This window comes from Pecten maximus, unplaced genomic scaffold (assembly GCF_902652985.1).
Source record: "Pecten maximus unplaced genomic scaffold, xPecMax1.1, whole genome shotgun sequence".
Lineage (NCBI taxonomy): Eukaryota > Metazoa > Mollusca > Bivalvia > Pectinida > Pectinidae > Pecten > Pecten maximus.
In genome coordinates, this window is record NW_022979526.1 from 26,742 (window position 1) to 48,460 (window position 21,719).

Consider the following 21,719-nt stretch of genomic DNA (forward strand, 5'->3'; position numbering starts at 1 on the left):
CATCAACCTTCAACTATAGAAGTGTTTATTTGAAAAAAATATTTCATCAGTGTTGTTGGAAAGTTTCCAAGTATTTAGTCACCTTGTCATATAGTGGTAAATATTAAATCATCAACTGAATACAATTCTATAAGCTCCGGTCTGAATTTGAATGTTGATGACATTGCTTTCCTATTTCAAAAACAATATCTATACAGTACATCAAGGATCAGTGTTTGGAATGTAATTATTTCATTTTTGTAGCACATTCAAACACATATGAGAAGACCTTGAACTGTAGGTATCTGCCAATATAATTGCCCTTCAAGAGAAAATGTACAATATGCAATGTCAATTTATTCTAATCAGGTGAAATAATAAGCACATATTTTAAAGAGATAAGGATCGAACACAGTGGTTTTGAGCTGACTTCATCTCAACATTGAAAAACATCATTTGTTTGCCAGACAACGAAACATTAAAGTACATGTATACTGACTTTAAACCGCATGGCGAGTTTGTATCGATTGCGATCTAATGACAGATTGTGAACAAGTTATTGTTATACAAAGTTAGCACATGGCGAGTTTGTATCGACTGCGATCTAATGACAGATTGTGAACAAGTTATTGTTATACAAAGTTAGCACATGGCGAGTTTGTATCGACTGCGATCTAATGACAGATTGTGAACAAGTTATTGTTATACAAAGTTGACACTAGACTTGTCCTCTCTTAGCCTGATTAGGCCTGTTTCTAATGATAATCTTACCAGATATAAAGAATCATAATCCCAAATGAAAACGATTCTGTTCAATTAATGTTTATATTGTCTCTTCCTCAGTTAACACCGATGAGACAATACAATTATTAATTCATCGAATTGTGACCGTTCAAGCAATATTACCATAGAAATCGAATTGTGACCTGTCAAGCAATATTACCATAGAACATCACTACACAGCTTCCATTAAAATGTTCAGTTAACGTACCTCATTTACGTCGGCTCCCTTATCCAGGAGTATCTTAACAATAGCTGTGTGACCCCCTCTAGCTGCTCTGGACAAAGCATCTGCCTGAAACATAAGTAAACATCATAAATTACAAGTACCTCCGACATCGTCATCGTCATGCTACAGATATAGGTATTATCTTGTGGTTAAGGGATTCCAAGAAGTAAATAATAATCACTTCTACAAATTAATCATCAATTATATCATACACATTACTTTTCATTTTATTGAATTTTTTATTGATTGATTTATTTATTTCTGTCAACTGATATATTCAGTAAAAGACACTTTGATTTACCTGTTCGAGTAAAAGGAACAATGATTTAAATACACAGGTAACAGCCAGCTAAACTGATAAAAGAAAACTCGAACTGTACAATTTACCTAAGTTTTCCGGACCACCTAGATATATATTTTCTGATTTAAGGGAGAAACATGATGAAAATGAAAATATAGCTATATGACTAGTCCCAGGGCAGAAACCTTAGTTTACTCGTACAAACTTTAGGAAAAGTATTTTTCAATACAAAGTATACAAAGTCATCAACCTTCAACTATAGAAGTGTTTATTTGAAAAAAATATTTCATCAGTGTTGTTGGAAAGTTTCCAAGTATTTAGTCACCTTGTCATATAGTGGTAAATATTAAATCATCAACTGAATACAATTCTATAAGCTCCGGTCTGAATTTGAATGTTGATGACATTGCTTTCCTATTTCAAAAACAATATCTATACAGTACATCAAGGATCAGTGTTTGGAATGTAATTATTTCATTTTTGTAGCACATTCAAACACATATGAGAAGACCTTGAACTGTAGGTATCTGCCAATATAATTGCCCTTCAAGAGAAAATGTACAATATGCAATGTCAATTTATCGTAATCAGATGAAATAATAAACACATATTTTAAAGAGATAAGGATCGAACACAGGGGTTTTGAGCTGACATCATCTCAACATTGAAAAACATCATTTATTTGCCAGACAACGAAACATTAAAGTACATGTATACTGACTTTAAAGTGTATGGCGAGTTTGTATCGATTGCGATCTAATGACAGATTGTGAACAAGTTATTGTTGTACAAAGTTAACACTAGATGTGTCCTCTCTTAGGCTGATTAGACCTGTTTCTAATAACAATCTAACCAGATATAAAGAGTCATGATCTCTAATGAAAGCGATTTTGTTCAATTAATGTTTAAACTGTCTCTACCTCAGAAAAACCGACAATACAATAACATTATTAATTCATCGAATTGTGACCGTTCAATCAATATTACCATAGAAATCGAATTGTGACCGTTCAAGCAATATTACCATAGAACATCACTACACAGCTTCTATTAAAATGTTTGGTTAACTGACCTCATTTACGTCGGCTCCCTTATCCAGAAGTATCTTAACAATTTCTGTGTGACCACCCAAAGCTGCTCCGGACAAAGCATATGACTGAAACATAAGTAAACATCACAAATTATAAGTACCTCCCACATCGTCATCGTCATGCTACAGATATAGGTATTATCTTGTGGTTAAGGGATTCCAAGAAGTAAATGATAATCACTTCTATAAATTAATCATCAATTATATCATACACATTACTTTTCCTTTTATTGATTTTTTCTTATTGATTGATTGATTTATTTCTGTCAACTGATATATTCAGTAAAACACACTTTGAATTACCTGTACGAGTAAAAGGAACAATGATTTAAATACAGAGGTAGCAGCCAGCTAAACTGATAAAAGAAAACTCCAGCTGTACAATTTACCCAAGTTTTTCGGACAACCTTGACATATATTTTCTGATTTAAGGGCGAAACATGATGAAAATGAAAATATAGCTATATGACTAGTCCCAGGGCCAAAACCTTAGTTTACTCGTACAAACTTTAGGAAAAGTATTTTTCAATACAAAGTCATCAATCTTCATCTATTGAAGTGTTTATTTGAAAAAAAAATTTCATCTGTGTTGTTGGAAAGTTTCCAAGTATTTAGTCATCTTATACGAATTGTACTTTGTTGCTATTCTGTAACATTACACGATGCAGAGTTGTGTTGCAAAGATACGGAACTTGCTCGAGTAGAAGGTCATATCATGGCAGTGTCATATAATGGTAAATATTAAATCATCAACTGAATGCAATTCTATAAGATCCGGTCTGAATTTGAATGTTGATGACATTGCTTTCATATTGGAAAATAATATCTATACAGTATATCAAGGATCAGTGTTTGGAATGTAATTATTTCATTTTTGTAGCACATTCAAACACATATGAAAAGACCTTGAACTGTAGGTATCTGCCAATATTATTGCCTTCAAGAGAAAATGTACAATATGCAATGTCAATTTATCGTAATCAGGTGAAATAATAAGTACATATTTTAAAGAGATAAGGATCGAACACAGTGGTTTTGAGCTGACTTCATCTCAACACTGAAAACATCATTTGTTTGTCAGACAACGAAACATGTAAGTATATGTATACTGACTTGAAAAGCGCATGAAGAGTTTGTATCTATTGCAATAGAATGACAGATTGTGAACAAGTTATTGTTATACAAAGTTAACACTAGACGTGTCCTCTCTTAGCCTGATTGGGCCTGTTTCTAAAGACAATCTAACCAGGTATAAAGAATCATAATCCCTAATGAAAACGATTTTGTTCAATTAATGTTTATATTGTCTCTTCCTCAGTTAACACCGATGAGGCAATAAAATTATTTATTCATCGAATCGTGACAGTTCAAGCAATATTACAATAGAGCATCACCATAGAGCTTCCACTGAAATGTTTAGTTAACCAACCTTATTTACGTCGGCTCCCTTATACAGGAGTATCTTAACAATTTCTTTATTAAAATAGAGCATCACTACACAGCTTCCGTTAAATCGATTAATAATCGATCAGTATATTTTGGGGCAAACCTTATAAGAATGGCTTTAAATTTGAATTTAATTCATAAAAACTGTCGACTTTTAACAACAACTGAAGAACTCGTATTTATTTAATGACCAATGGCATCTTAAATCTAAAACGCCATATATACTCAACATCATGGACATAAAACAGCGATGTCCTAGTGATGACTTTTGATTTACTCTTCGAAGTATCCTCATGTTAAACAAGAAATATAACAATAAAACAACTAATTATGATTATTTAAAAACTGTCACAGTGTTTTAAACTCGTTGAAAATGTAGGTAAATCTAAAGAACCCAATTGGCTAAATAACGTGCTATTTTATACTTGGGACTGGGTCTGATGAGTTATCAACTCTCATGATATATTGTTCTAAAATTTAAAAAAAGGCTTGATTGACAATCCCTGTAGCAAAATTAGTCTTAATAGTTTTGAAATGTTGTCATATCTTAGCCAACTTGGTCTATTCCTTTTCAGTTACGATGTTTTATACCTCAAATGCAAAACAAATGTAACATATAACAAGAACAGCGAGAAATATGCTGAAAGTAAAATGTTTTAATGAACAATATGTACGATGTATATATTCAATTGGCATTTCGTATTAATCACTGTGCTGGGTAATTAATGTACATATTTATAATAATGCATTAAACAGCATTCTAAAATACTCACCACAGCGTCAAGAAAAATGGTCTCTGATTAAACATTATACTGCAATATCGGTAATTTGGCAGACAAATCTGATTGGCTGAAATAATGCGACGTCAAAACACTCAAACTGACGTGCAATACTGTCGCAGAATCCATTTTGATTTAAAAATTGAATATCACGTGATATAATGATATATACAAATCAGTGAATGTTACAAAAATGAAAATGTAATATTTTGAGTTGCTTAAGCAAACAACAGTATGAAAAAGAAGTTCAATTTGATCAAATGTAATATTTGACATAGAAAGTATAAATAAAGCTGATATACTGAAAAGTGAATGTTTCCGAGAATTCACAAAAATGATATTACCGCTTTATTAGTGACAACTCTCATGACGGTTTGTATTTGCGGACACATACTAAGAATAAGTCAATTATTATATTTAGAAAATTAGAATATGAATAACTTAAATCAATTTATTATCTTATAAATTTGCACATTTTCTTTTTTTCAAATGGAATATATGGATCAACATAAAAGAAGTCGACTGTAATCACTTGTTTTAATTGCTCGTAATTTTATATTTCTTTTTATTTATTTATCTTTTTACCTGTTCATGAATCATGTAGCTTAACTGTTAAAACAACACTCCACCTTGATTGTTTACGTTGTTGTGACCACCACTATACATATTTTTTAAGTTTTGGAAGAAACAGGATGACACCGTACATTATAGCTATAGGACTTGACGAAGGGCAGAAACCTTAGTTTACTTATAAATATACTTTAGTGTTAACGTTTTGGAGTATTTCATTCAAATTCTTGAATTCAATATGACAATTATGGTTTATAACAACAGTTTAGGGTCTGATATAACACCTAATCAAAAAAAAAGTTGAGTCCTTCAGCTCAAATTTTCTCCTGGGTAGCCATTTTGAAAATAAGTGAATTTCGCAGTAAAAATTCTCAAAAATCTTAAATGTTTACCTGTTTATCATTATAACGTGAACTTTTGGGGAAAAAATCAATTGGACTTACGAAATTTATATCAACATTTCTTATTGATAGTTACCTATCAGGCTACATATCTATTTCCTCACTTCATAACATACTGGCCATTAAGTGGCTGCCAGACATTTTATCCTTGGCTCAAATTTCTATACACAGGGGCTGTTTCGAAAATATGTTTTTTTTCAATTGGTCGGTTGTTCCCTAAAAAATTGGTAAAGACTTTTCAATAGAAAGTATACAAAGTCATTAAACTGCAACCATAGTACCATTTGTTTAAGAAGAAAAATAACAGATACTTATAGTACTTTTGAATTAACAGATGTAATATTCATTGTTGTCAAAGTAATTTATTTATTTAGTTATAGTTATATCAGGTTTTAGAAATATTCTTTAAAAAACTAGCCAATGAAATAAATCATTTATTGATTTTTTTCATTTATCTAACACGGATTTAACAAAAATGTTGTTCTGTAACATAACACCATGCACGGGTGTGTTGCAAAGATACGTAGCTTACTCTGGTAAGGTCGTATCGTGGTATTATCACGGAGTGGCAAACAAGAAATTATAAGCTGAATGTCATGTCAAGTGACTGAATATATAGAAACTATTTTCTATTCGGAGAAAGGTATATATACAGCAAATCAAATATCAGTGCTAAGACTGTCATAATTGAATATTAGTAAAATATCCAAACTAATATGAAGAGACCCTAAACCGTAGGGGGCGTACAATATACAATATGCATGTTGATAATAGAAAACAAAACACTATAATACATTTTACACAAGTAGAAAATTGGAACTTACTATTTATATAAGTAAGGAGTTGTAAATGATAAGATAGAGACCTGTCGTTTTATGTCACGATGGATATCACATCTTTATTACCATCGTGAAGATGTCTTTTTCCCGTTAAAGAAAAAACTATAATATGATAGGTTTCTAGTTAAAAAGACTTAACTGTAGAAAAAAAATGTTCTGTAAATATATGTCCTCGGCTTTTAAACACTGTTTATTTCGATTGATGATTGTATACAATACTACAAGGGAAAATCAATGAGTCAAATGGGTGCGAGTGACGAGTCCGTGCACTGTTCTTCCTACGAGCGGCAATATAAGCATTCTTGTAGGACCTACTGAATTAAAATGTTATTGGTTTACACTGACTCATGTATCAAAAACACTGACCGTTCACTAGTATGTTTGCTACTGCAAGCCTACCAAAACCAGATGCCAGTTCTTTCTGTCTTTCTGGGATTTACCTGTGGTTTTAGATATATCATGAAAAATATCTATTAAAATAAATGAAATTGACAATTTGTAACAATGATTTTTTTAATTGTAATGAAGATGTTCTATAAAACATGGCCAAAAAAGGGGGATGTTAAAAAACCCATTACAAATAAATATGTTAAAATTTCAGCAACAATTGGTCAATAAAATTTAGTTTCCAATATCAGACTTATATCATTTATCGTGTTATTCATTTTCTCTGTTTCTAGATAGAGCTTGGTTATTTTTTAATAATGAAAGGAATTATATACAAGACTTATAAACAAATATCATATTTGACCATATCATAAATATTGCACGAAATCCTCAAGATCAGAGCCAAATGTTGTTTTAATGCAGACATCTTTAAAACTTAAGTTGTGAACTAAAGTGCACGTCGTAGTACACTGAAGCTAACAGCTGTTGTTAACTACCGTGTTCACTTTTAGTGCATAACGAAATACCAAGTTTAGTTTGCCCCGAACTTCATGATTAAACATATATTGTTTACATTCCCAGAAGGTTAGTGATATACGATTCACACACTGTTCAAATATCGTATAGTTAATGATTTTCAGAGTATAAGGTAGCATTATCAAAATATTTTTGTCCCTGTGCCTCTTTGTTATTGAGAAGAAGTTGTTTAATTGAAAAAGTTGACGCCAGACGGCCAGACGGGCGACGGATACTGCACCACGGCATAAGCTCACTTGCCCTTCGAACAGGAGAGCTAAAAATGGATTATTTCATCGAATAGTGATTGATACAATAATAGTATAATATCCAATCATTAGGACAGTATAATGCATACATTCTGAATAAATGGTTCAATCTGATCCAGAGTTTTGGTTATTTCAAATTAATAAAAATTTGTTCATATTGGAAGCACTTGATGTATATTCATAAGAAGTTAATATTACATTCGTTACTTAACGGATTACGGCAGTTTTCGGTAAATGCTGAAATAATTTGTAATATTTGAGAGGAAAACATAACACAAACATTTAATATGAAATGGGATTTACTTTTGTAATCTAATTTAAGGAAATCGTTTATAAATGTGTAACAGATAATGTAACTGTACAATATTTTTCAATTCAAATATTTCCAAGCATTTGTTTGTCAAAATATGATTCCATAATAAGGATGTCACCACGCAATTTGTAATAACGACGTCATTTGTAATGAAAATTTTAGTCTTTTTTACCGGATAAATTGTCATCAGATGGAAAAATAATCTACACTTGGACGATGTTTCGACCTAATTATATTGGAAAAATACTTTTTTTTTTTTTTACTTATAATGACATTTGAAATTTATTACAAATTGCGTCGTGTTGCATGTGCACATCAAAGCAATTTGTAATAAAAAATTCAAAGTTGTTTTTATCGGATAAATTGTCATCAGATGGAAAGATAATTTTTACTTTGTACATGTTTCGACCTAATTATATTGGCAAAAATTCTAATTTTTTACTCGTAATGACATTTGAAACGTTATTACAAATTGCGTCGTGTTGCATATACACATCAACGCAATTTGTAATAAAAATTTCAAAGTCTTTTTTCCGGGTCCATTGTCATTAGATGGAAAGATTATCTTCACTTGGTACATATTTTAACATAATTCTATGGAAAAGTACTTATTTGTTACTTATAATGACATTTGAAACGTTATTACAAATTGCGTCGAGTTGCTTTGCCTTGTGTACATCACAATAATTTGTAATACAAATTTTAAAGTCTGTTTGCTGTACAGCGATGCCTGTTGTCATAATGAGGAACTAAATATTGAAACGTTCCTTCGGCTCTCTGCTATGTCTCCTTCATGTTGTTATGGCAACAACAACTTATTGCCGACAGCAGTTGAAACGGAAACAATAATCGAATAGTTAACATTGTGTAAAAACGGCATTTGGACGTTAGAATATTCAGATTGTAATAAAGAAGGAAACGTTGTATCTTAGGAAAGTATATGGACTAGGACAAAGTGAAATACAAAGTAGATACACACAATGAAACAGTATCACTTACAACAAACATCATGATCGAATAACTATAAATTAGAATGTAATATAAGCATTAGGAATTAGGAATGGCAAATAAGAATAAAAAAATAGAGATTTAAATGAAATATAAGCATTGGGAATGAAGAATAGCAAATAGAAATAAGAAAATAAGCAGTAAGAGTTTTGACCCTGTTGGCGTTCCATAGTTTTGTACATGTCCTTTAATGATAGACATCCAATTTGTTGTCCCCAATATTAAATATTTCTCCTTATTTATTTCTACTGGTGGGAATAACCTTATGTTTGGAGATTATCGTATTAAAGTCCTTTACTTATTTGTTAAAAAAAATTAAAGGGTATCATCGGATAAAATAAGCCTACAGGATATTGTTTTGATTAAATATATCTTCTAAGATCCAATATTATTCCATAATACATTGTATTGCAAAGCGTTTGAGTGACTTCTATCAGTATCAAGATTCTATGACATATTATATAGTATATTGATTAGATTTTACATGTAAGTTTTAACGACATTTAGTCCAACAAGCATGGGAATACATGTATATGTATTACAAGTGTACTATAGAAACACTGTTTATAAAACTAATCTATAGTAACTAAATTCAAATTAAATTACTCACTTTGACACATACTTAGATTTACACTCGAATATGTATAGAACTAAGTTACTTTATGATATTGAAGTTATACTACAGGTGAGACTCGTGATATGAGTTTGATGTTTCAAACAAATAGATCAGCTACATATATCTGTCAAACATAATGTTCCTTTGGATATACGTGCAAGACATGATAGTGTGCTCTAAACCCTTACAAAAATAACTGAAGTCAAAAAGCTGAATTTGTCATGTTACCTTAATTATTGCTAAAAATGCGAATGTGTTGATATCTCCATTCTCCAAATGTGACACTGACATTAGGGAGATTTTGCTTGTATACACAGGTAGCAGCAGACTGCCAAAAACTCACCTACGGTCGTCCAAATTTTGAACCTCAGATTCTCGAATCTACCAGCAATATTTATCAATAATATGTATATATATATGTAACATCACAATTATTTTACTTTCAACGTGAGCTACCTGGTCGGCAATGATCGACCTTATTTAGTTCCGCTGCATTCCTCCCTCCTTTTCTCAAGTTTTTGCCCTCAGAAGACCACAATATCCGATATCACCATACTAAGCATTCTACCAATGCTTTAAAGTGCTTTTTAAGTGTAATAAGGTATCCAATTATGTAACAGGAGAAGGAGAAAATGTTTTGTTTTCCCCCGTTACAGCAGATCTGGACTGGGTCGGAGAGACCGGGGTTCGAACTCTAGACGGACACTCTACCACTGAGCTACATGGTCGCCAATGATCGACCCAGTCCAGTTCCGCTACAGTATTACGGATCACGTGGTAACGTTACTGTAATCACTCAACATCGGTTTCCTGACAAGATTTCAAGGTAATTTTGCAATCTTTTCTTCTATTCAACCTTAACACTGTAAATATATTCCATTGCATCTTCATTCTTGTGTCATGTTACATACACATTAACGTAGGTGCATTGACGAAGCCTACCCTGACCTCTTGTCTCTAGAATATTAAAACTATAAATGAAATTGAGCTTTATGATTTTGGTCCCTAGGATATGTGTGTTTCGATGTGTTCATTCAATTTTGTGGTAGTCTGCTTGGAAAAACAAAATGGCTGACAGAAAACCATCTTGGATTTTGACGATTGGAATTTGTTATCGCTATTTCTTGAAAAGTACGTCAAGGCTAATTCTCAAACTTCACATGTAAGGCTCCCTGTGGTCTCTAGTTTTGCCCATTCAATTTTGTGGAGGTCTGATCGAATAAACAAAATGGCCGACAGGCGACATTAGGGACTTTTTTTAATGCAATGTCCCTCGTCTACACAGTTTTCAATGGCATTGAATTTGACGCATATGTTTATAATGACCGATGAACTCAAGGAGTGACCCTGGAAACACTTTCCTTCGTGAATAACTTGCACCGTTACACCATCAGGTATATCTTGTATATCAACTGCTTTGATGTTCTTTTTAGAAATACTATCGGCTTGGTATTTCACGGGTGTCATGAAGAAATGGGGTCGCCCTGAGGACAACCAAGTTCGATATTGCAGGGATTTGATAATCTCCTGATATGTTCAATCCTGACTGTGTGTTGTTCTGAGAAAGTTTCATTCATTTAATGACGTTAGAAGCCAAATAGGAAACAAGAGATCCCAGAGGATCTTGGCACCCACCATTGAATGGTCTTTATAGGTTCCATGTCAGATTGATCTTCTCTCTATTTTTCCCTTCCTCTTACTAATTTGTGTAAATTGAGAAACATCCCTCCAGTACTTTTCAAACAAGGGGAACATATATATGAAAATAATGAATGTTGTTTTCAGATTGGTCCCAAAATACAATGTGAGAGACCAAGCGGAACCTACATATAAAATTTGAGCAAGATCCCTTCAGTACCTTCTGTAAAATAGCGATAACAAACATCAATTGCCAAAATTCAAAATGGCTGCCTGTCGGCCATGTTGTTTTCTGATTGGTCTCAAAATGCAATATGCATAACCAGGCACCAAAGGAAACCTACATATGAAATAATTTGAGAAAGATCCCTTAAGTACTTTCTGAAAAATAGCGACAACAAGAATTGTTTACCGACGGACGGACGGACCACGGACGCAGGGCGATTTGAAAAAATCAGTATTTGTTACGAAAAGGAAAATGTAATAATGTTCTGAGTTGCTTTTGCAGACAATTCTATACAAAAAGAAGAATAATTTGATCAAATGTAATATTTGACATTATACGTAATATGTTATGAAGCAGATATTCTAAAATGTAAAAGTTTGTGGAAATTCACATGCAGTACATTGATAAAGCGGCGAGGAAAACGATACGAAAATATGGATGACAGACGATAGAATAAGGATATGGACTAAATTATTGCAATTGTAAAAAACATGAAATGTATATGAGCCAACAACAATAAAACCTGATTAGTATATGATTTAACCTGCATTGTTCATGTGTCGTGTGAGTCAGTATTTACCAATGTATTCATGACAAAGCATACAAGATTGTTTCATATGTGTGTATCCACCTGACGGGTCACCAAATGTGGTAAATCCCGAGGCTAGCCGAGGGTTTTATAACATTTTGTGAACCGGAGGGTGGAATATCTCTAGCCTACATACCCACATAATAAGAGTTTTTCTCTCATATCACTACCAAATTTCTGGCAAAAGAGTCTCTCAGTCATCCATTTTCTTATTTTTTTAATTTCTTTATTTGGTTTTCTTACCAAGAATACTAACGTCGACTTCGGTTTTTTGTATTTTTTGTTTAGCGTCCTTTTAACAGCCAGGGTCATTAAGGACGTGACAGGTTTTGGAGGTGGGGGAAAGCCAAAGTACACGGAGAAAAACCACCAGCCTACGGTCAGTACCTGGCAACTGCCTCCTAATCCTAACTCGCAACCCAGAGGTGAAGGGCTAGTGATAATATTTCGGGACACCTTTACCAATCGGCCACTGCGGCCCCTAATTCGCCGACAAAAATTGACGTATTTTGACTGACGTTTTAAATGGCCGTGATCAAACTTTCAACATTCAAGAAAAAGAAGTTTCTATAAACAATACTTGAAAAAGCAGCGAGTATTGATTTTTGCCTCGACATATTTTATCATTTTACGAAACACACTGTACTTGTTGTTGCCCAGTCACATTTTTACAAAACACTACATTAATGCATGACGTCACGACTGTCATTGGATTTTCATTCATTGTTCAAGGCTAACAGAAGCGATGTTGATCTCGACCGCCATGACATGGCGGTGTTTCGTTGATGGCAATATTTACGGTGATTTTCTGGTAATATAAGTTTATATCTGTTTAACCGGTTTTCCTGATGGAATGACGAAGGAAGGTCTGTCGATAACGACGATCATATTGGAAGGCTAGGACAACAGTTGGCTTTACTCTACACAAATATAGACTCTGTGTTACAATTATGATAATTTTTTATATGACCATCGAGGTGTGTCATTTTTACCGAATGTTCGCACATTTTTCTGAAAACGTCTGCATAATTCCAAATACACAGATTACTAGGTATGCCTAGAGTTAACAAAATGTCAGGCCCCTGTGCTGAGGCAGACAGAACCATTTGGTTGGTTTTGGTGTTTAATATTTTATCAAAACTTTTTAATTCATGGCTTTTATTCAACTTCCTATCATTGCCTACTGACTATATGTGTTTACGGATTTTTAGTGACAAATGATAAGCCTGGAGGGTAGGCTTGTCTACTGTAATGTTACAAAAGGCCTGTAGGGTATACCAGTCTATTATATCATTACAAAATTCCTTTAAGCCTAGTCAGCAATACAGTAACAGTAACTATATAGGATAGTTGGTCTTACATATATCTTACATGGACAAACTTTATTCAAACCTGCCGATATATGATAAAATAGTTCCCTAGAAACAGCCAATGTCTTTCTCGATGAACGCTTATACACTACACGCGATATTTCTTGCACTATTATTCTTGCACTGTTATATATACAGATGAGTCGATAAAGTAAATAAAGATCCGTCCATATCATACTGCCTATAATTGTATTGTTTGTGGTTAATATGCGAGTCCTTTGTTTCCGTGCCATGTGACCGATACACAATAATAAGTGATAAATGTTTAAACAGTACCTTAGCAACTTCACCCAAGATAACGTCTGATGAATGTATAATTATACCTAGATTGTCTTTATGTCGTGTGGCCGATCCGTATACACTTAAAACGGACACACGTTCGCTGTGTTTTACGGTTGTTTCACAAAACCAATCAGGACCTACCTGGGTTAGATATTAGTTGAGCTTCTTAGAGTTTCAAGAACGTTTTAAATGCGACAGTGTGATCAGTAAATAGTTGAGAGTAAACTGAACTTGATAGTCTAATGCGCTGGAGTGGATCAGAAAAATGAACTGCGGTTCACTAGCTTGAGTTAGAGCTAACACTGTTGTGCACGTAAGTTTAGACCGTAATGAACTAGAGTGGCATTGATTATACACAAGAGCTGATGCATATTAGTACTCTTTACATTCATTGATCATATATAACTGTCCATTGAACAGTTTTATACCTTTTGGTAACACCAATTTTTCAAATAAATACAACATACTTCACATTTTACTTAAAAGCACATATTATCACATAATTAATCATGAACGATAACATTACATTTATAATTAACTGTATATATTTATTATTGGTGTATATTATCGTTTCTTTTGGATACTTTGTTCAAATTCCATTAAATCTTATCTAAAATATTAATCACAAGATGGCTTCCTTGTTACATCTAAATCATACATGGGAACCCTTCCGTAAATTTCGCATTTTTGTTTACCCCCACACAGAAATTCCCGCTTGAAGTTTGGAATCCAGCTTTTTCAAGTCACATGTAACCATATCGATAAGAAATTCATCAATTGAATAGTAACCATCTCATTACAGTTAGTTTGTTTGGTTTATTTTGTTTAACGTCCTATTAATTAATAGTCAGTGTCATTTAAGGACGTGCCAGGTTTTGGAGGTGGAGGAAAGCCGGAGTACCTGGAGAAAAACCACCGACCAACGGTCAGTATCAAGCAACTGCCCCATTTTGGTTTCAAACTCGAAAACCAAAGGTAAAGGGAAATTAATAAAATTACAAAATAAGCCGGACTCATTTTTTCCAGTCTGGAATAAGATTCTCTTACGTTTCCATGTGGATTATATTTATAATTGTACTAAAACAGTGTGAATCATATATTTACTATACACACCTTCACATAAAAAAATTGTATAAGATCATCTAAATGTCACTTGCCTTGAGAACTTTGTGTTTAATTGGTGCACACAGAGGAGGTGTTACCACGTGGTATAAGACAGATATAGGTCTACCTGAACAAAAGTTTAGTACAATTATGAAAAGTCATCAACCTTCAACTATAGTAGTATTTGTTGGATTAAAAACAGAAAACGATCGAGTAATTACAAATATTTATAGTACTTTTAAATAAGATCTTTAGTCACTAATACATGTTCTATTGGTTATCGTCAAGGGTACTGGCGTTAGGGCGCCATCAATATTTATCTGTCTTATGTTAAACTCCGCCTTTCTTAAATAAATATGTTCTTTATTTTCTTCCATTTAATTGTATGTTCATTTGAAAGAATAGCATTTTTAGATCAACTTACTTTCTGTGATTGAATTGCATTCAATCAAACACACTATACAACGCCTTAATTATCAACCTTGCGCTAAAATGACGTCATAGTAACGCAATTGATCTCAATCACTACCTTCGCCTTTTTTTCAAACTTAGTGCATAGCCAAGCATGTCCGTGATGTTTATCAAAATGACGTAACAATCACGTTATCTGATCTTGACTACATATATACTTTCATTAATCCAATCCAGATTGAAACAGGTACAATGCCAGACTCGGGGGCAAAATGTAAATATTTCCCGTAAAAATTAAGACCGATTTTATAACAGGTCTTTGGCTAAAGTGTTTATCGCGACTATAACGATCGATTTCGTACTCATTAAATCGCTATTTTTTCTTTTAAACAGTCAAAACGAGATTCTATACGGTAAAAATGTTCTGTACATATATACTTTAGTGTTTTAAACACTGTTTATTCCAATCGATGCTTGTAAACAATTTTTACTGGCAAAGTAAAATGGACCCATGTGGGTGCGAGTAACGAGTTCGCGTAGCGTTTTGCTCACGAATGGTAACATATGTATTCTCACGTAGCGTTTTGCTCACGAATGGTTACATATGTATTCTCACGTAGCGTTTTGCTCACGAATGGTAACATATGTATTCTCGCGTAGCGATTTGCTCACGAATGGTAACATATGTATTCTCACGTAGCGTTTTGCTCACGAATGGTAACATATGTATTCTCACGTAACGATTTGCTCACGAATGGTAACATATGTATTCTCACGTAGCGTTTTGCTCACGAATGGTAAAATATGCATTCTCACGTAGCGTTTTCCTCACGAATGGTTACATATGTATTCTCACGTAGCGTTTTGCTCACGAATGGTAACATATGTATTCTCAAGTAGCGTTTTGCTCACGAATGGTAACATATATATTCTTGTAGTACCTATTGGATTATACTGTCATTGTTTTGTCCCTTGTATGGTATTTAAAAAAAATGGTTTCGGACTCTTTCAATTTTGGTAATTACATGTCATATATATATCACAAAAAATTACGTCAGATAATGTTTTCTGACATTTTTGTGGATATAAAGTCGCTTTAAAACTTTGTGTGAATATAACTGTTGACCATCTAGGGACGTACCTAACAACGTTGGCGGCATGCAAATTTCATTTCTGTGCTTATTTCTGGATTGAGCTTGAGAGGTTATATCAAAAGGTAAATTCATGAAGTTAATAAAAGAAAACAAAATGCATAAACGATCTCAAATAAAAATGTTAAATTCAGCAACAATTGGTCAATAAAATAATAGTTTTCACTATCAGACGTATATATTGTATTGATATGTTATTCATTTATCTTTTTTCGAGAGAATTTTATTCATGTTTTAACAATAAAATAAAATATATACAAGACCAATGAACCAACTAACTTATCATATTGGACAATATGATACATTTGGTATTAATTCTTAAGAAATTTTGAGTGCCTTTTATTATCAGCTCGCTGACTGTAATAAGTATCGAAGATATTGCAAACACTGTGACACACTGAAGTATGTATGTTCACATACACGCATATATATATATATATATCACATGTAGTATTTTTATAGTCGTCTGCAAATGGTTGATATTTATGAATATATATATATATATATATATATATCAGCACCTACTACTACTATATCAACAAGGTGTAACACTTGAACAAAAGGCCTATAGACCTAAACGCTCACCTGATCATGTAATAGAATATTGCAATATATGATATTGACATGCCTTGATCATCATAGATGTCCATTTATGTTGCCCTAATATAATTATAGAAAAAAGTAGGTCACGGTGACCTAATTTTGCAATATTTGCTATCGGCATGGCTTGCGCACCCTAGATGTTCATTTCTGTTGCCCTAATATAATTATTGAAAAAGATGATCACAGCGATCTAATTTTGCAATAATTGCTATCGGCAGCCTTTCTTATCCTAGATGTCCATTTCTATTGCCCTAACAAAATTACTGAAAAAGTAGGTCAAAGTGACCTAATCTTGCAATTTTTGCTATCAGCATGCCTTTCTCATCCTAAATGTCCATTTCTATTGCCCAAATATAATAACTGAAAAAGTAGGTTAGAGTGACCTAATTTTGTAATATTTGTTTTCTCATCCTAGAGGTCTATTTTCGTTGCCCTAATATAATCATAGAAAAAGTAGGTCACAGTGACCTAATTTTGCAATATTCGGTATCAGCATGCCTTTCTCTTCCTTGACGTCTATTTCTGTTGCCCTCATGTAATTATTCAAAATTAGGTTACAGTGACCTAATTTTGCAATATTTGCTATCGGCATGCAATTTTCATCTAAGATATCATTTTATGTTGTCCTTTCATCATTTCTACTTTTCATTTGCACAAGTCACAACATAGAGTAATGTGAAAAGTGATATATAAGGCACAAAAGGTCACATTTCGAAATGGTCATAAATATAATATCAATGTGATATGCTTTCCACTTACACTTTATCACTACATAATATATATGTATATGACTAATGAATTAGAAACCTAACTGGTATCAGATAGTAGACAATCTACAGAACTGAGTACTAAAGTAAAGACACCTATTACTGCACCACATTGAGGGAACACCCTGTATAATGGATGGGTAAATGTACATTGCATAAGTATCCATTATCTAGAAAAATACATAGTTTTTACTAAATCCTGATCCTGGTCCTTTTTTTATATCAAAATTCCACGCGGGTGTGGGTGATGCTAGCAGCCAAGCTAGTCAGCTGCCAGTTCTCCCAATTGGGACCTCAAGCAGCAATGTTCACACTGAAGATGTATACAGTGTATACATTACCCCAATTCAAACTCGTCTCTCTATCGTCATTATCTGGACCTTGTTATTGAAAATTAACTCTAAACGATGTACCACTCATTAGCTGTCTTGTTCACAAACAAAAAACGAAGTACTTATTCATAGCTCATCAGGTGATAATTGCTGCGGTGGCCATCTTGTAAATTCAATATTAAAATGTTAAGTTAATAACCTCATTTACATCAGATCCCACGACATTGTCATCATCATGCTACCAAAACAGGTATTGCCATGTGGTTAATTTAATCCCGAGCGGTATATTGTTTTTGAATGGATCAAAACTTGGGCGGCAATGTAATGCAAATCTTTTGAACAGATTTTATACAGTTAGAGACTAAGTTTGGGTTGTTTCATATTAGGAACAATTTGGTCATATTAAAAGCACATAATATTTAGTTATAGGAGGTCAATACTACTTTTGATATCCCTATGTGAAGAAGACTAACTGCAATTATTTGTAAATGATCAAATTATTTGTAACATTTCAGAGGTAAATGTTATGTTATAATTCAAACTGAAATGGGATGCACTTCTGTACACTTATAAGGACAATAACTGTAATATATAAAAATGTGCAATGGATCATGTAACTGTATCATTCAAATAAAAATAATGACGTCATGGCCGTAAGCCTATATAAAACCAGTCCAGTATATGACTTAGCCTACACTGTTACCGTATGATATCACTCTATTTCCAAAACATTTTATTATACAGCGTATCTTTAAATTATCGTGTTCTGCCGAAGCTTGCATTACCGTGCTTTCACATAATCGATTAGAGACTACGTGGACAAAATCATTGTTAAGTGTCTTAAAGTTTCAATTTATTTTTCAATCTAACATTGTAGTCAATCAGAAAAAAATCTGAAGCATATACTGGGGAAAGATAAAGATCGGACACCAGGGTGTTGAGCTATCTCCATCACAACAATAACCAATGACATTTGTCATACAAAGGAATACCTTGTTACATGTATAATGGCGTGAAAAAACGAGTGACGAGTTTTCATGTTCATCATGCTACCAAAATATGCATTTTTATGTGGTAAAGTTGTGCCAGATCACTATATTATACAGCAAGAAGTAAACATGGAAGACGGTATAATATATTTCCTTTTTTCTTTTAAAATTTTGTTCAGTCGGACCCAGAAGTTTTGGTTGTTTCATACAACTTACAATTTGGTCATATTGAAATAACATGATATGTAGTCATAAGGAACATTATTACATTTAATGCCCCTAGATAAAAGGGATTACAACAATTATTGGTAACAGAAGAAATTATTTGCAATATTTCAGAGTGCTTTTTTTTACACTAACATTTAAACTGAAATGGGTTTCATTTTTGTAATATTTTTTGAAAAAGAAACAAATACAGAAACGATATCGTATATAAATCTATAACGGGTAATGTCACAAAACCAGACATATAGAAAATAATGACGTCGTGATAACAAAAACAAGTAAGTACATGTATCATAATGTGAAAAGTGTTTGACGAGTTTTAATCTATTGAAGTATATACACGGGTTGTGATTAAGTTTCAGTTGTACTAATGCGCACTGGACGTGCTCCTCTTATCCTGATCATGCCTGTTTATAAAACCTATCTAGGCAGTTATAAAGAATCATAATTCCCATTGGAAAGTGGTTGAATTTTTTCAATTATTGTTTAAAATTGTCTCTACCTAAGTATACGCCGATTAGATAATAAATTGATTAATTCATCGAATTGTGACCGTTCAAGCAATATTAAACTAGAACATCACCATACAGCTTCTTTTAAAATCTTTAGTTAACTAACCTTATTTACGTTGGCTCCCTGGTCCAGGAGTATCTTAACTATTTCTGAGTGACCACCGCTAGCTGCTCCAGCCAGAGCATATGACACACACAGAAGTAAACATCCCAAATAACAAATACCGTCGACATCGTCATTGTCATGTTACAAATACAGATATTTTCTTCTCGCTAAGTTATTCCCCATCGGCATATTATTAAGAATGAAGCAAAACATGGATGACAGTATACTGCATATATTTTAAACAAATTTAGTTCAGTCAAAAGGAGATTTAAAAAAAAATCTATTTCACATTACGAACAATGTGTTCATATCGCAAACACCTATCATGTAATCATTAGAAGTCAAAATTACTTTTACAAAATAATTTATCATTTGAAACTTTGAAAATGTTCTATTGTAATGATGATATTCTATAAACATTTCCAAAAACATATATAAATATTTGTAATACTCGTGTACATATAACTGTTGACTACCTAAGGACGCGACCTCAACTGTGTTAGTGACATGCAAATTTGATTTTTGTTTTTGTTTGTGTATATTATCTGAGGAATTCGCTTGAAAAGTACTTTCAAAAGATGAATTCATGTAAACATTAAACGAAAAAAAATGCATAAACTATTCCAAATAAAAATGTTAAAATTTCTGTTGCTATTGGTCAATGAAATAACATATTTTTCAATATCAGACGTATATCGTATTGTCATATTATTTTCTTCTCTGCTTCAAGAGAGTTTCCTGGGGTACTGGACGTGCCCCTTTCTTATCCCGATCATACTTGTTTCTAATATTTATATTACCAGTAATAAAGAATCATGATCTCTAATGGAAAATGGTTGATTGTGTTCAATTAATGTTTTGAACTGTGTCTACCTAAGTATACATCGATTTGACAATAAATTGATTAATTCATCGAACTGCGATCGTTCTAGCAATATTAAAATAGAGCATCACAATACAGCTTCGATTAAAATGTTAAGTTAACTAACCTTATTTACGTTGGCTCCCTTGTCCAGGAGTGTCTTAACAATTTCTGTGTGACCACCGCTAGCTGCTTTGTACAGAGCACCTGCCTGAAACAGAAGTAAGCATCCCAAATTACAAGTACCGTCGACATCGTCATTGTCATGTTACAAATACAGATATTTTCTTCTCGCTAAGTTATTCCCCATCGGTTTATTATTAAGAATGAAGCAAAACATGGATGACAGTATATTGCATATATTTTAATCAAATTTAGTTCAGTCAAAAGCAGATTTTAAAAAAATCTATTTCACATTACGAACAATTTGTTCATATCGCAAACACCTATCATGTAATCATTAGAAGTCAAAATTACTTTTACAAAATAATTTATCATTTGAAACTTTGAAAATGTTCTATTGTAATGAGGATATTCTATAAATATTTCCAAAAACATATATATATATTTTATACTTGTGTACATATAACTGTTGACTACCTAAGGACGCGCCCTCAACTGTATTAGTGACATGCAAATTTGATTTTTGTTTTTGTTTGTGTATATTATCTGAGGAATTCGCTTGAAAAGTACTTTCAAAAGATGAATTCACGTAAACATTAAACGGGAAAAAAATGCATAAACTATTCCAAATAAAAAATGTTAAAATTTCTGTTGCTATTGGTCAATGAAATAACATGTTTTTCAATATCAGACGTATATCGTATTGTCATATTATTCACTTCTCTGCTTCAAGAGAGTGTCCTGGGGTACTGGACGTGCCCCTTTCTGATCCTGATCATGCTTGTTTCTACTATTTATATTACCAGTTATAAAGAATCATGATCTCAAATGGAAAATGGTTGATTGTGTTCAATTAATGTTTTGAACTGTGTCAAAAAAAAATAACTGTTACGTACTAATTATAAT

The 21,719-nt window shown here is 32.8% G+C and overlaps 1 protein-coding gene across 2 annotated transcripts in view; it reads right to left on the reverse strand.

Annotated features, from left to right (window-relative positions):
* The window catches only part of LOC117318819 (ankyrin repeat and SAM domain-containing protein 6-like), a 34,075-nt gene extending 13,173 nt beyond the window's left edge, over positions 1-20,902 (reverse strand). Inside the window, exons 1-3 of one of the 2 annotated variants that reach the window (XM_033873771.1) lie at positions 20,818-20,902; positions 2,362-2,445; positions 971-1,054 (exon numbers count right to left, since the gene is read on the reverse strand). In XM_033873771.1, coding sequence (XP_033729662.1) covers positions 971-975 — 5 coding nt within the window. In that variant the 5' untranslated portion in view covers positions 976-1,054; positions 2,362-2,445; positions 20,818-20,902. Of the gene's footprint in view, positions 1-970; positions 1,055-2,361; positions 2,561-20,817 lie in introns of those variants that run through there. The other variant, XM_033873770.1, reaches the window with a different exon arrangement.
* Between the last annotated feature and the right edge of the window lie 817 nt (positions 20,903-21,719).